The 13,936-nt window shown below is 48.1% G+C and overlaps 1 protein-coding gene across 5 annotated transcripts in view; it reads left to right on the top strand.

Moving 5' to 3' along the window:
• GNAL (G protein subunit alpha L) overlaps positions 1–13,936 on the top strand; it is a 189,361-nt gene that overhangs the window by 161,757 nt on the left and 13,668 nt on the right. For all 5 annotated transcript variants that reach the window (XM_031003599.3, XM_019014025.4, XM_055368435.2 and 2 more), the window contains 4 exons: positions 6,792–6,846; positions 8,948–9,021; positions 11,570–11,628; positions 12,945–13,065. In XM_031003599.3, the coding sequence (XP_030859459.2) occupies positions 6,792–6,846; positions 8,948–9,021; positions 11,570–11,628; positions 12,945–13,065 (309 nt within the window). The remainder of the gene's footprint in view (positions 1–6,791; positions 6,847–8,947; positions 9,022–11,569; positions 11,629–12,944; positions 13,066–13,936) is intronic.

Below are 13,936 nucleotides of genomic sequence, written 5' to 3'. Positions count from 1 at the left end.
TAGATGTCTTTTAAATACAGGCAGACCGTGAGGTTTGGACACTGTGTGCCCGCTCTGCTGTCTTTGATTTGGAAAAGACTGCTGGGCCAGGTGCAGTGGCTCACGCCTATAATCCCAACACTTTGGGAGGCCGAGGCAGGCAGATCATCTGAGGTTGGAAGTTCGAGACCAGCCTGACCAACATGAAGAAACCCCGTCTCTACTAAAAATACAAAATTAGCCGGGCATGGTGGCACATGCCTGTAATCCCAGCTACTTGGGAGGCTGAGGCAGGAGAATTGCTTAAACCCGGGAGGTGGAGGTTGCGGTGAGCCGAGATCGCGCCATTGCACTCCAGCCTGGGCAACAAGAGCGAAACTCCATCTCAAAAAAAAAAAAAAAAAAAAAGACTGCTGAAAATAAACACCAGTCTGATGAGAGAACCTTATTAACTGAGCATAGTATCAGCATCAGCTGGCCAAGCACACTATAAAGCAGAAGGGAGGGACTTCCTCTGCAAAAACACAACATCCTCTTGGCAATTCTGTAGCCAAAGTCCAAAGCTCAAGATCTTTATAGCAAAAAGCTGCAAGCCACTTGACACTAAGGAAACTGATGAACAGACCCCTGTTTTTGTTTTTGTGTTGAATCAACTGACTGGAATTAGCAAAATGCTATCTGGTTTACCTAGGTTTGTTTTTCTACATTAGATTGCAAATTCCATAGGGAGCCCGGGCCAGGCAATGTCTGTCATAGTGTCAATCTCTGGGCCTGGTGTGGTGCCTCCCACAGTGGGCTCCTTGCACTGCATAGCGAACGTGTGCCTGGCCTGGGTGCTCACTCCTGATAGTGCCTCGAGCTTTCTGATGACAGCAGACAGGCAGGTAAAGCAGGCACCCTAAGCGCACAGAGTCCCAAGTATGGACACTCAAGAGCTGTGTCCTCTTCCTTCACAGCGTTTGTCCACAATGAAATGTTTGCCTCTGTTCTTCAGGGTTTGTACATCCTCTCCCTGCTGAGAAATGCCAGGACAAACAATTCAGCAGTGTTTACTCAAAATGACAATACAGGTGGGGCGTGGTGGCTCACACCTGTAATATCAGCACTTTGGGAGGCCGAGGTGGGCAGATCACCTGAGGTCAGGAGTTCGAGACCAGCCTGGCCAACATGGTGAAACCCCGTCTCTACTAAAAATGCAAAAAAAATAATTAGCCAGGCATGATGGTGCACACCTGTAATCCCAGCTACTTCGGGAGGCTGAGACAGGAGACTTCCTTGAACCCAGGAGGCGGAAGTTGCTGTGAGCCATGATTGTGCCACTGCACTCCAGCCTGGGTGACAGAGTGAGACTGTCTCAAAAAAATAAAAATAAATAATTTTTTAAATTTAAAAACGTTTTAAATGACAATCCAGGGAAAGATTTAGTCCAAAACATGCAGGCCATGTGGGGCTTCTTTCTAGAGATGAGAACATGCTTCTGCCCTTAAATGATATTCAGTACAGATAGGTAGATAAAACATACAAAGAAAAAGAAAAATGGACAAGGCGTACCCAGATGTTAAAAAAAAAAAATCAGGAACACTTAAGATCATGACTGTTTACACACTTTATGTTATTTTATACCTCAACCTTTAAAAAGGATTAAATCACAGTATAAGGCAGCATGCCATGCTCACCAAATTGTGAAACAGTAAGTGCTGGAGGAAAGGGATGTTGTGCTGTGTCATGGCAGTTAGAAGTGGCTTCCCAGAGCCAGCAGGGTTTAATCTCAGGTTTCAAAGGGGGAAAAAAAGCAGGAATGACACAGGATCTGAGAGGCCAAAAACTACAGGGAGTTTTGACAGGAGTGGAGGGTTCATGTGACGTTAAAAGAGACTGAAGGGGAGACTGGACAGACTGCAAAGGGCTGGAGGCCACATTAAAAGTGTGGACTTTACCCTATGGAAAGGAGGAAGCGCATGAGTCATGAGAAATGATGGTTCAGGCAGAGATTAGAGCATAAAGCAGGGAGGCTGGGAAAGCCAAGAGGAACACGCTCTTGGATGACGAGTCACCATGAATCGCTGATCACCTGGGACATGGTTCAGCCGCACATGCTGACACAGTAGGTCTGCCAGTGACGCCGATATGCTGCGAGTCTGGGAACCCCTTTTAAGGAGCAGGGAATCTTAACTCTGGCTGTGCATTACAACTGCCTGGTACTTTGTCACCATATGAGTAATGTTTTTCTCCACCAGTACGAACTCCTGGGCTCCAGTGATCCTGCTGCCTCAGCCTCCTGAGTATCTGGGATCCATCTGTATTTTTATATCTTGTAGATAAATATCATGAGTCAAATTTCATTAACATTAGGAAAAGTTTTTTACTTGCCTTGACAGGTTTCCAATTGCTATATGTTTTCACACAAAAAAAATTTTAAATACATGGAAATTTAGTTGGTACTTTTTTTCTCAGATGCACTAGTTTGATTACAAAGGCATTTAACAGAATAGTTTTCATCTTTTCATGACTCTCTTTGTTCCTCTTCATGATCAATTCCATGGCCATAAGAATTCTTTGATGCCAACAACAGATGAGATACAAACAGTGCATTGTTATTTTTGCTAATATCAAACAGAAGGGGGATCTAAATGAAAATGAAAACATTTCTGCACATGAGTGTCCTCAGCTGTCACAGGAAATAAAAAAAATCAAAGTAAATTTCTTTTTAACTACTTCCTTATAGTGTCTACAATGCAAGTGATTTTTTACAATGCTAATTTGGTATAGTTTTGCAACTCTGCATCTAATGGTTGGAGTGAATAGTCTGCAAGGGATTTTTAGATCTGCTTAATTCTTCTGGTCAGCATGCAGTGGCATATTTAAGGAAGCAATGTTATAACCCTTTAAAATGTAATCATATGCAAAATTCTATGTATGATTTGGGAGACCCCTTTAAAATTCTCTCTATGTATGTAATCACAGAAGCCCCAATTTGAAGAAGTACTTCTGCAACATGCTTGGAAATATGCCAGTTGAAACAAGGATCAAGGCAGAAGGCTGGCAGAAATCTACCACTCTATTATTTATTCCTTAGAAAGTCTTTCAAAGAATTGGGGGCATATTCACATTTTGGGGTGAATTTTCACATTTTATTTTCATTGCACAAACTTGAAATGCATGAACTCAGGGTACCATTCAGCATCAGTAACAAATCAGAAGCAGCTCTTGGAAATGTTCAATGAGACCTCCCACGTCTCACTTAGATCTCTGAGAATCAGAGCTGGAAGGACTCTGAATATCCATTGTGGAGGTTGGCGACTGGAGAAGACCCACCAGCCTCATCGCTGTCAGCATCTCAAAGTCACTGGTCTTTCATAGTGCCCAGGAAGATGCACTAACACGTCCTCTCATCACATCTCTCCAGCACTCCAGAGGCATTTTTTGGTTAACCATACTTCATTCTTTCTACTCAGACTAGTTATTATCATCTGAATACATTCACCCACCTACCTCCAACCTATGTGCATCCCATTTTAAATAGGTTACTTCCTAAACTCTAACTATAGCCACAGGCTTCATATTTAATTTTCAGTTCCTTCCAGCTCTTTTCATCAGAGCGAATTCATTTCTGTATCCCTTGCTCTGGACCCTGTCAAAAGTTGCGACGATTTCTGAGTACAACTGTTGTGGCCTGTGAGGGAAGCAGCCTTCTCTCCCAGAAACCCGTCTGACTGTCCAGCCCCAGTTCAGAGCTCCCGTCCCACCCCGGCAGAAACTTCTCCTACCTTCTCATGGATTCCAAGGTCTTTTTGCTCCTTTGTTGCTGGATGGTCAGGAACTCAGTGTGTCCTTCCACCACGCTCTTCATCCCACCACATTCCAGGCCAGCAACCACCATGCCAAAACTGCATTGTACTTTCCAAACCAGGCCTCAGGCAATGGCAGGGAATTCCTGCCTCCAGGCTCCCAAGTCTCTCCAGCTCCCAGAGGGTCCCTTCCCTTTGTTCCTTCCCCTCTGGAGCCAGCTCCACACCCTTGGCCAACTCACCAACCTTCTGGTGCGCAGTAGCACCTCCCAGAGCTTGCAGCACCTATTCCAAAGACACCACTGGCTGATCAGGGTCCCTTTGGCCTCTCAATAGCCCTGTCACCTGGGCCATATCTCTGCAGAGCCAGGAGCAGTTTACATTCTTTTTTTTTTTTTTGAGACGGAGTCTCACTCTGTCGCCCAGGCTGGAGTGCAGTGGTGTGATCTCAGCTCACTACAACCTCTGCCTCCCGGGTTCAAGCGATTCTCCTGCCTCAGCCTCCCAAGTAGCTGGGATTACAGGCATGCGTGCCACCACACCTGGCTAATTTTTGTAGTTTTCGTAGAGACGGGGTTTCACAATGTTGGCTAGGTTGGTCTCGAACTCCTGACCTCAGGCGATCCACCCACCTCCACCTCCCAAAGTGCTGGGATTAAAGGCGTGCACCACTGCACCTGGCCAACATTCTTTAATGACTGCACACCAGACAATGCAGTCACAGACACCACTCCCATAGCCTGTTTCCCTTGGCTTCCAGGGAAATGACTCATTCATGACAGTTGAGGTCACAGTTGCCCCCACTGTTTCCTATCCCTATGAAAGGCCATCCCAAACACCAGCAGATCCACTCCTGCCCCTTTGTGTATTCTGCTTCTGGGTTACTTGCCCTGGGGGTGCCAAACCCAAGTTCATGGGTGAAGGCTTCCAAAATGTCATCCCATGGCCATGCCTCAGTTTTGGCCACTAGGGACTGTCTCTAGCTTTCCAAAAGGAAGGAGTTAAGATGTCCAAGGAAATTATGTAGTCTTACTGTCTTTGGCCAAATGGTTCCTAAAATGGACCCCTTTTGACCTCTGTAGGGAAGAAAAAGAACTTCCCTCTTTCCCATTAGGTTCTGTAGCTGAGTGAACTAACAAAGACGGATTAACAGGAGGAAAGCATACACATTTTATTTAATATTTTTACATGCACACGGGAACTTTCATAAGAAAAATGAAGACCCAAAGAAGCCGTTAGGACTGAGAGCTAATATACCCTTTTAACAAAAGATGATAAATTTATGGAGAAGTGACAAAGGAGAAAGGTTCAAGTTTCTAGGGGCAGTCATTGTGGGGCAGTGACTAATGAAAGACAAGGGTTATTTTGGTGGGTTTGTACAGATCAGTTTCGGGGTGGACTCCGAGCCCCTGGTGATAAGAACATTCTCCTCTTTCTGGTACAGGGCAGGCACGTTTCTTAGGGAAGATTTCATGACCTGCTTTTTGGGACAGAGCGGGAGGTCAGCCAGCCAGTCAGCCTTGCATCTGAGGCTTCTCAAGTGCCTTCAGCTGCAATTAGTCAACATGCTGAAGGGCTCATTGTGGGGTGGCGTTTTGTGTTCTGAACCCTTTCGTCTCCGTCTTGCCCACACTGAGGTTCACAGGCGCCTGCAGAGGAGCTGGTGTGGGAGGATGGGGAGATTGGGAGGCAACATCGCCTCCTCTGCATGAAATGCTCATGGGCACATGTCTGCTGCCTCTACCTACCAAGGGACAGAACCAGCCAACTGGCATGGCAGGCAGGGAGCCAGCGCAGCCTCCAGGCCATCCATCCTCTCTCCTCAGTACCAGGGCCTCCCGTCAACGCCAGCGCCAACAGAGAGCCTGGGCCCCTGACCCCTCCCTCCTGCTGGCTCTCCTTCTTCCTTCTAGAGCCCCTGCTGCCCCTCTGTCTCCAGAATTGTCCCCTGCTTGCCAGTTAAGCCATTCCCAGCGCTTGTTGGTCCCCGAGGGACCCAGCCTCTCAGCCCTCAATGGTCACCTGTCCCAGCCGCGGAAGGAGAAGGGGACAGAGGACACTGGTTCATTCCACCATATTTACTGGGGCCAGGCCTGCACTAGGTGCTGGGGACTCCCAGGTGGACAAGACAGAGACCTGCCCTGAGGGCCTAACATGTTAGTGGAGAAGATAAATAACAACAGATCAACCAAGACTCAGTGGGAAACGTGCAGCCTGGATAGATGCCTTGGTAAAGCCAGGCTGGCACAGAGAGGGCGGGGGAGGCCTGTGCAGGGGCCATGGTCACTCAGGAGAGGGAGCTCGGCGGCCTCCCAGCTCCCTCTCGGAAGGGTCATCACCCGAGAGCGGCGCACAGCCTTCCTAGGCTCCCGTCCTGCCTTGTGTGGGACACAGCGGGCGCCAGGCAGATCTGACACCAACAGGCGTCGCCAGGTTTGCCAGCACACACGCTCAAATATGCACACTCACGTTCTCGCTCTCGCACACTTTCCGCACATACTCTCACACTCACCCTTACACTTTTACACATTTACTCTTGCACACCACATACTCGCTCTCCACACTCAGTCGCTCTTACACATATTCACGCAGTCATACATACACACACACACACACAAACAACATCTGGATTTGATTAGGAAACTAAAGGGACATCTATCACCTTCCATGTTTTGTTTACATTGCAACACATTCTTGTACTCGCTTAGCCTTGGACGGGAGGCTCCATGCTCTTTCCCAGTTTCTGAGTAGCCCCTACCCCCAGCCCTGTGGCAGTGGAGAGGAGAGGGGGGGGAAGGCAACATTAAAAAAAAGAAAAAAAAGAATGCAGTTCTCCGTCCCTGGGTCAAGAATGTTGCATTATCTAGACAGATACAAATTCAGGAAACAAAGTAAGAACTCACTTCAGCTTCTTGGCCTGCCCCCATCCTTGCTGTACTTGGGTGATGTCCCATTAATTTCTCCCCAGCCCCAGGGGAAAGTGGGCAGAGAACATGCCTCAACCCTTGCTGGCTTTCTTTGCAGCTTCCTGGAAAGAATCGACAGCGTCAGCTTGGTTGACTACACACCCACAGACCAGGTATGTGGAATTAGGGTCCCCCACCACACACCAGAAACTTTGAGATTCATTTCCAATATGACTTAATGATTATTTCAGAATGAATTAAGGAAAAATCCTTAAGATACCTACTTTTTGCAAATTGTTTGTACTGCCCTGTGTGTGTGCGTGGATTGGTCATCAAACCTTGTGCCTTGCTCCCCTGACTCTAGCACTTAGTGGTTATCAAAATTGCCAGCATGCAAATGAATTTATCTGCAGATAAGGAATATGCTGTTCCTTTTCCTCCTGGAGCTGTCCTCAGGAAAGCGAAGTCTTTACTTCCTGGCTTCATAAACTATGCCCATTCTGTTTGTGGCCCCGGGCCTGGGGGGTCCCATATCACAGTGAACTTTCCAGGTGTGACCCAGAGCATCCCCTTTGGGTTGAGTCAAAAAAAAAAAGCACTCCACCATTTTTTTTTTTTTTTTTTTTTGAAATGGAGTCTTGCTCTGTCGCCCAGACTGGAGTGCTATGTTGCAATCTCTGCTCACTGCAACCTCTGCCTCCCAAGTTCAAGCGATTCTCCTGCCTCAGCCTTCCAAGTAGCTGGGATTACAGGTGCTTGCCACCTCACCCAGCTAATTTTTGTATTTTTAGTGGAGACAGGGTTTTGCCATGTTGGCCAGACTGGTCTCAAACTCCTGACCTCAAGTGATACACCTGTCTTGGCCTCCCAAAGTGCTGGGATTACAGGCATGAGCCACCATGCCCAGCCCACTCCACCAATTTTTAAATAGCAGAGAGGGAATCTTTGTGCCCCTTCGACCCTCGGGCAGCTGCAGAGACTTGGAGAGCCCCCGGATTGCTCAATTCAGGAGACTTCAGGTGCTTCTAGAGCCGGTGAACCCCAAGGAAGTTAGAGGGATCTCTCTGTTCAAACCACACTCTCCAAACTTCCCCCAGAGTCTGTATTCCCTGCAAGGCCTTGGCCCTGGGCCCCCGAGGTGGGAGGTCTGAGGCCTGAGCTTCTGTCTCTCCCATGAAGTTTATCCTCTCTAAGGCTGATCCTGAGAGTTTGAAATTATCTGACAAAGCAATGGAGGCTTCCTCGTCTTGAGTCAGTCCCTCAACTAACTTACCTGTCCTAAACAGTTCTTGTTATACTAAAATGGGAGGACTACCTCCCATGTTCCAGAATTATTACAGAATGGCTGCTTCCTTAAAATCACATGGATTTGGTGGTCAGAAAAAAAAAAAACTCTGACATCTGCCAAATGTACCAGGGATGCCAGCTTTGTGAGGCTGCGTGGCTTTCTCGTCCCCTCGGGGTACCACATCTTTTATCTTGGAGGAAACAGAAATGTGCAGGGAAGAGAGAATAAATGAAATCAACTAGCATCCAGTTCATAAGGCTGAAGACTTGTGAGTGCAGAGTTACACTTCCTTTGGTTTCTCACCCAAGCCATCGTGAGTTTCACCCAAGCCAACAGAGCACCGGCAGGGATGTCCCTCTGGAATGCTGATGCCCTGACTGGTTGTCAGGTATATGTTAGTAAGATTCTTGCAGACATGATTTTAAGTCTTAAAACAAAAGCACAGTTATCAGGTCTCTCAGGGCCAAACCAACACATTAACTGTGGCTTTCTCTGGAGGATAAAACAGAGAACATTTGTCTGCGTTCTTTTTTTTTTTTTTTTTTTTTTTTTTTTTTTTGAGACGGAGTCTCACTCATCACCCAGGCTGGAATGCAATGGCGCAATCTCAGCTCCCTGCAACTTCTGCCTCCTGGGTTCAAGCAATTCTCCTGCCTCAGCTTCCCAAGTAGCTGGGATTACAGCTGCCTGTGACCACACCTGGCTAATTTGGTTTTTTTGTATTTTTAGTAGAGATAGGGTTTCACCATGTTGGCCAGGCTGGTCTCAACTCCTGACCTCAGGTGATCTGCCCACCTCAGCCTCCCAAAGTGCTGGGATTACAGGCGTGAGTCACCATGCTCGGCCAATGTTTGTTCTTAATTGTTGTTTCCTTTACAGTGGAACAAATTATTTGAAAAATATTGATGATGTATAGTTATACCCGGGCTTTACCTTGAAGGAAAACAGTAATGTAACTCAGCTTGTTTCCCTCTTCTTGTTCCCAGGACCTCCTCAGATGCAGAGTTCTGACATCTGGGATTTTTGAGACACGATTCCAAGTGGACAAAGTAAACTTCCAGTGAGTATGTTGTTAAGAGCTGCGTGGCCCAGGGCCACATGATGTCCCAGAGCCGAAGGGCTGTGAGGTTTAAGGGGGCTTCGTTCCTGAATGTGCATGGCGGCCCTTTCAGGTAAGGGCAGCTGGGGTGAAATTTGAACTCTAGCAAGAGTTGAAGTGTTGATTTTACTGCCTACTTTAAAGTTGAAATGAGGACACCTGAAAGGAAGGCAGTGTTTGCATCTGAGTTGTAGATTTGATTGGCCCTTTTTTCAGATCAGGAGACTCATGAAATTTTGATCTTTCAGATGCACAGTCACAGGTTGAGAACTGAAATGAGCAGTTTATGTGTGTCTCCAGCCCATCTCTTGGGTTGCCCAACTGCAAACTCGGCCAAATGAGCTTACTTTCTTCATTTTTCTCCCTCATGATAAGACGTTAATTCTCCCTCCACAAAGCTCTTTTCCATCCTCATAGCCATCACCCTAGTCCTGCTGCATCACTTCCCCCGCCCCTAGACTCTCTCGGCAGAGCCCTGGCTGGTCTCCTGTCCCCTGGCTTACCCATTTCAGTCGCCCTTCTCAGTGCCACGAAATGAATCTTCCCACGGCACGGCCTGGATCGTGCTGTTCCTCTGCTGAAGAAGGTTCGGGGCTCACTACTGCTTGTGCACCCTATGACCCAAGCCCTCCGCCTGTGACCAGCCCCGTCCCCAGGCCTGCTTTGTCCCCTGCCACCTGCCTCACCAGGCTGGGCTGTTGTCAGGACCCTTCCAGTTCTCCCAGCTTTTCCTGCCGTAGCGCTTCTGTTCATCTTGTCCTCTGAGCCTCAGATGCCACCTGTGCTAAGCAAACCCCACAAATCTATCAAAGCTTCCTTCAGGCCAGGCATAGTGGTTCATGCCTGTAATGTCAGCACTTTGGGAGGCAAAGGCAGTAGGATTGCTTGAGACCAGGTGTTCAAGACCAGCCCGGGCAACATAGCAAGACCCTGTCTCTACCAACAAAAAAAAAATTAGCCAAGCCTGATGGCGTACACCTGTGGTCCTAGCTACTCAGGAGGCTGAGGTGGGAGGATCTCTTAAGCCCAGGAATTCAAGGCTGCAGTGGGCCATGATCAGGCCACTTCACTCCAGCCTGGGTGACAGAGTAAGACCCTGTCTCTAAAAAAAAAAAAAAGCATCCAAGCATCCCTCAAATCTCAGCCCATGGTGACCCCTTAGAATTCCCATTGCATATCTACTATGCAGCCATTGATGGTATACTGCCCTTTACCTTGCCCAGTCACCCTCAGCATGTCTGACTCAACTCTAAGGGACCTCAAGGGTGAGGTCCCTTAAAGCAAGAGTTTCATGATCTCCAGTGTGTTCTGAGACTCCTGCAGTGCCCAGCGCCCTCCGCAGTGCACAGGTGACAGAAACCTACTTCCAGATTTCCCAAGAACCCTTCACACGGCCACTATCAGGCTGGATAAAAGCCAGCTACGTCTCTCTGCTGTGAGGTGCACAGTGCAGTATGGAGTTGGCGTGACTTGTGGTTTTGCCCACATCATAACCAAGTCCCTGGCATAGTGGAATTACTAACAATGAAGCTGTATCTCACATTTGTGATTTTGTTTGAAAGGATTCTGCTCATCAGCTCATCCATTTTCATCAAGTATCTCAGCGTGCCCCACGTGTGCTAATGCAAAGCGTACGGATTAAATTCTAATAGGATCAGCAACATACCCGCCCAGGACAAAAAAATCTAGCCCGTGTGGTCCTAAGGCACATGCACTATGTTTAGGGAGGGGAGAAATCTCAGAGGCAGGGAAGTCTCTGAAGGTTGGAAACATCCAGCAGAATCTGGGTAGGTAGAAACTCTCCCAGGGAGAAATGCCTTATGCGCTGAGCAGGGGCTGTGAGAAGAGGGGCCTGGGCCGGCCTGATGAAGTGCAGGGTGCAGCTGAGAAACTCTGAGAGAACTGGCTGAAGTCGCCTTGGCTGAGCGAGACCGGGAAGCAGCTCGGGCTGGGCAGAGCAGCCTGCACTGAATCCAGGCGTGATCAAGACCCAGTGCAGGTCACCAGGCAGAGGTGGCTAGAGATAAGATGCATGTAGTGTAGACAGATCAGCAAGGAGCCATTCTCAATTCTCCAGGGGAGGGAAGACACAGTGTCTTGAGAGCTGGAACAAATCACAGGAAGGATCTGCCCTGGGCAGTGACTTAGCCTGTACTCAGAGAGGCCTGAGTGTCTGAGGAGGTAACCTCTACCATTACTGAGCTAGTAACCACTGGATTTATTAAGGACCTACTGTGGGACCTCAGACACTGCCGGCTGCTGTCTGCTTGATCTCTCACCCCTGTAGCCCCACTGTGGGGTGACTGAGGAGGGACTGCGGCTGAGAGAGGTGGAGCCACTTGCAGTCCAGGATCACACAGGGAGTGATGGTGCAGGCCAGTGACCCGAGCTTGACTCAAGACCCATGTGTGAACGCTGGAACCTGCTGATAGCAAAAGAGGAAAGCAAGCACGTGTGCCATTGTCCCCTGCTTCCCCCAAATAATTGTGTTCCTCTTGCTCTTCCACAGCATGTTTGATGTTGGTGGCCAGAGGGATGAGAGGAGAAAATGGATCCAGTGCTTTAACGGTGATTTTTTTATGCTCTCTCAAGAAAATAGGAGTGAATTCTAAAACTCAGCACTGCTGTGCTTAACTATTTTTGAATTAGATAATCTCTAACTAGTATGTAAAGTATAGCATTTATAGATTATGATGCTCCTTCCTTAGATACTAATCTCATTAAAAAAAGCATTTAAGGGCCTGGCACGGTGGCTCATGCCCGTAATCCCAGCACCTTGGGAGGCCAAGGAGGGCGGATAACCTGAAGTCAGGAGTTCGAGACCAGCCTGGCCAACATGTCGAAACTGGGGCTCTGTTAAAAATACAAAAATTAGGCCGGACGTGGTGGCTCATACCTGTAATCCCAGCACTTTGGGAGGCCAAGGGGGGCAGATCACAAGGTCAGGAGATCGAGACCATCCTGGCTAACGAGGTGAAACCCCGTCTTTACTAAAAATACAAAAAATTAGCCGGGTGCAGTGGTGGGTGCCTGTAGTCCCAGCTACTCGGGAGGCTGAGGCAGGAGAATGGCGTGAACCTGGGAGGCAGAGCTTGCAGTGAGCTGAGATCGCACCACTGCAGCAGTCCGGCCTAGGCAAAAGAGCGAGACTCTGTCAAAAAAAAAATAATAATAATACAAAAATTAGCCGGGTGTGGTGGCTCATGCCTGTAATCCCAGCACTTTGGGAGGCTGGGGCGGGTGGATCACCTGAGGTCAGGAGTTCAAGACCAGCCTGACCAACATAGTGAAACCCCGTCTCTACTAAAAATGCAAAAATTAGCCGGGTGTTATGGCGCACGCCTTTAATCCCAGCTACTCGGGAGGCTGAGGCAGGAGAATCACCTGAACCCGGGAGGTGGAGGTTGCAGTGAGCCAAGATTGCGCCATTGCACTCCAGCCTGGGCAACAAGAGTGAAACTCTGTCTCGGAAGAAAATACAAAAATACAAAAATTAGCCGGGTGTGGTGACACATGCCTATAATCCTAGCTACTAGGGAGGCTGAGGCAGGAGAATCACTTGAACCTGGGAGGCAGAAGTTGCAGTGAGCCAAGATCATGCCATTGCACTCCAGCCTGGGAGACAAGAGTGAAACTCCATCTCAAAAAAAAAAAGCACTTAAGCATCCCAAATTTACATTTGTCTTTTGGGGTGGGCTCTTCATCAAGTGCATTACTGAAGCAACCAGTGGTGCGTGGCACACCTGCAGGCTGTTCTGTGACTGAATAGTCCTATCACTGAATGAATGTTTTTGTGGAACTGAGTAGCTGCTGGGTGTGTACTTTCTTGTAACTCCCCAGTGAGGATGTCTAACTGAGGTGCTTTCCTTTCTCTCCCCACCAAGATGTCACAGCTATCATTTACGTCGCAGCCTGCAGTAGCTACAACATGGTGATTCGAGAAGATAACAACACCAACAGGCTGAGAGAGTCCCTGGATCTTTTTGAAAGCATCTGGAACAACAGGTGACAAAAATAGCAAATTCAGTCTCACCATTGGATTGCAAATTTTCTTTTGTTAAAAATACGCTCAGGCCAGGCGTTGTGGCTCACACCTGTAATTTCAACACTGGGAGGCCGAGGCAGGTGTGTCACTTGAGCTCAGCAGTTGGAGACTAGCCTGGGCAACATGGAGAAACCCTGTCTCTACAAAAAATACAAAAATTAGCCAGGTGTGGTGGTGCACACCTGCCCAGTGACTCAGGAGCTTGAGGTAGGAGGATCACTTGAGCCCAGGAGGTAAGGGTTGCAATGAGCCGAGATCACACTACTGCACTCCTGCCTGGGCAACAGAGCAAGACCTTGTCTCAAAACACACACACACACACCTACACCCACACACCCACACACTCTCTTTACTGATAAATCCAGAACCGTACGAAGTATCTCTTTTAGTTCATCTATTGTATAGATATACTTAAAATGTGGAATTTTTTTATTATTTTATTTTGTTTTATTTTGAGATAGAGTCTCGCTGTGTCACCCAGGCTGGAGTGCAGTGGCGCCATCTCGGCCCACTGCAAGCTCCACCTCCCGGGTTCATGCCATTCTCATTCCTCAGCCTCCCGAGTAGCTGGGACTACAGGCACCCTCCACCACACCCAGCTAATATTTTGTATTTTTAGTAGAGACCAGGTTTCACCATGTTAGCCAGGATGGTCTTGATCTCCTGACCTCGTGATCCGCCCACCTCGGCCTCCCAAAGTGCTGGGATTACAGGCGTGAGCCACCGCACCCGGCCAATGTGGAGTATTCTTTGATGAAGTTCTGATAGTTCTTTGTCAAGAAAATTTAAGTCTCTGTTTTGAAAGGCTAAGATTACATTCGGCCTTCCATA

Source organism: Gorilla gorilla, chromosome 17 (genome assembly GCF_029281585.2).
Source record: "Gorilla gorilla gorilla isolate KB3781 chromosome 17, NHGRI_mGorGor1-v2.1_pri, whole genome shotgun sequence".
Classification (NCBI taxonomy): Eukaryota; Metazoa; Chordata; class Mammalia; order Primates; family Hominidae; genus Gorilla; species Gorilla gorilla.
Note: the sequence above shows the minus strand (reverse complement) of the source record. Positions and strands in the feature narration are given on the sequence as shown.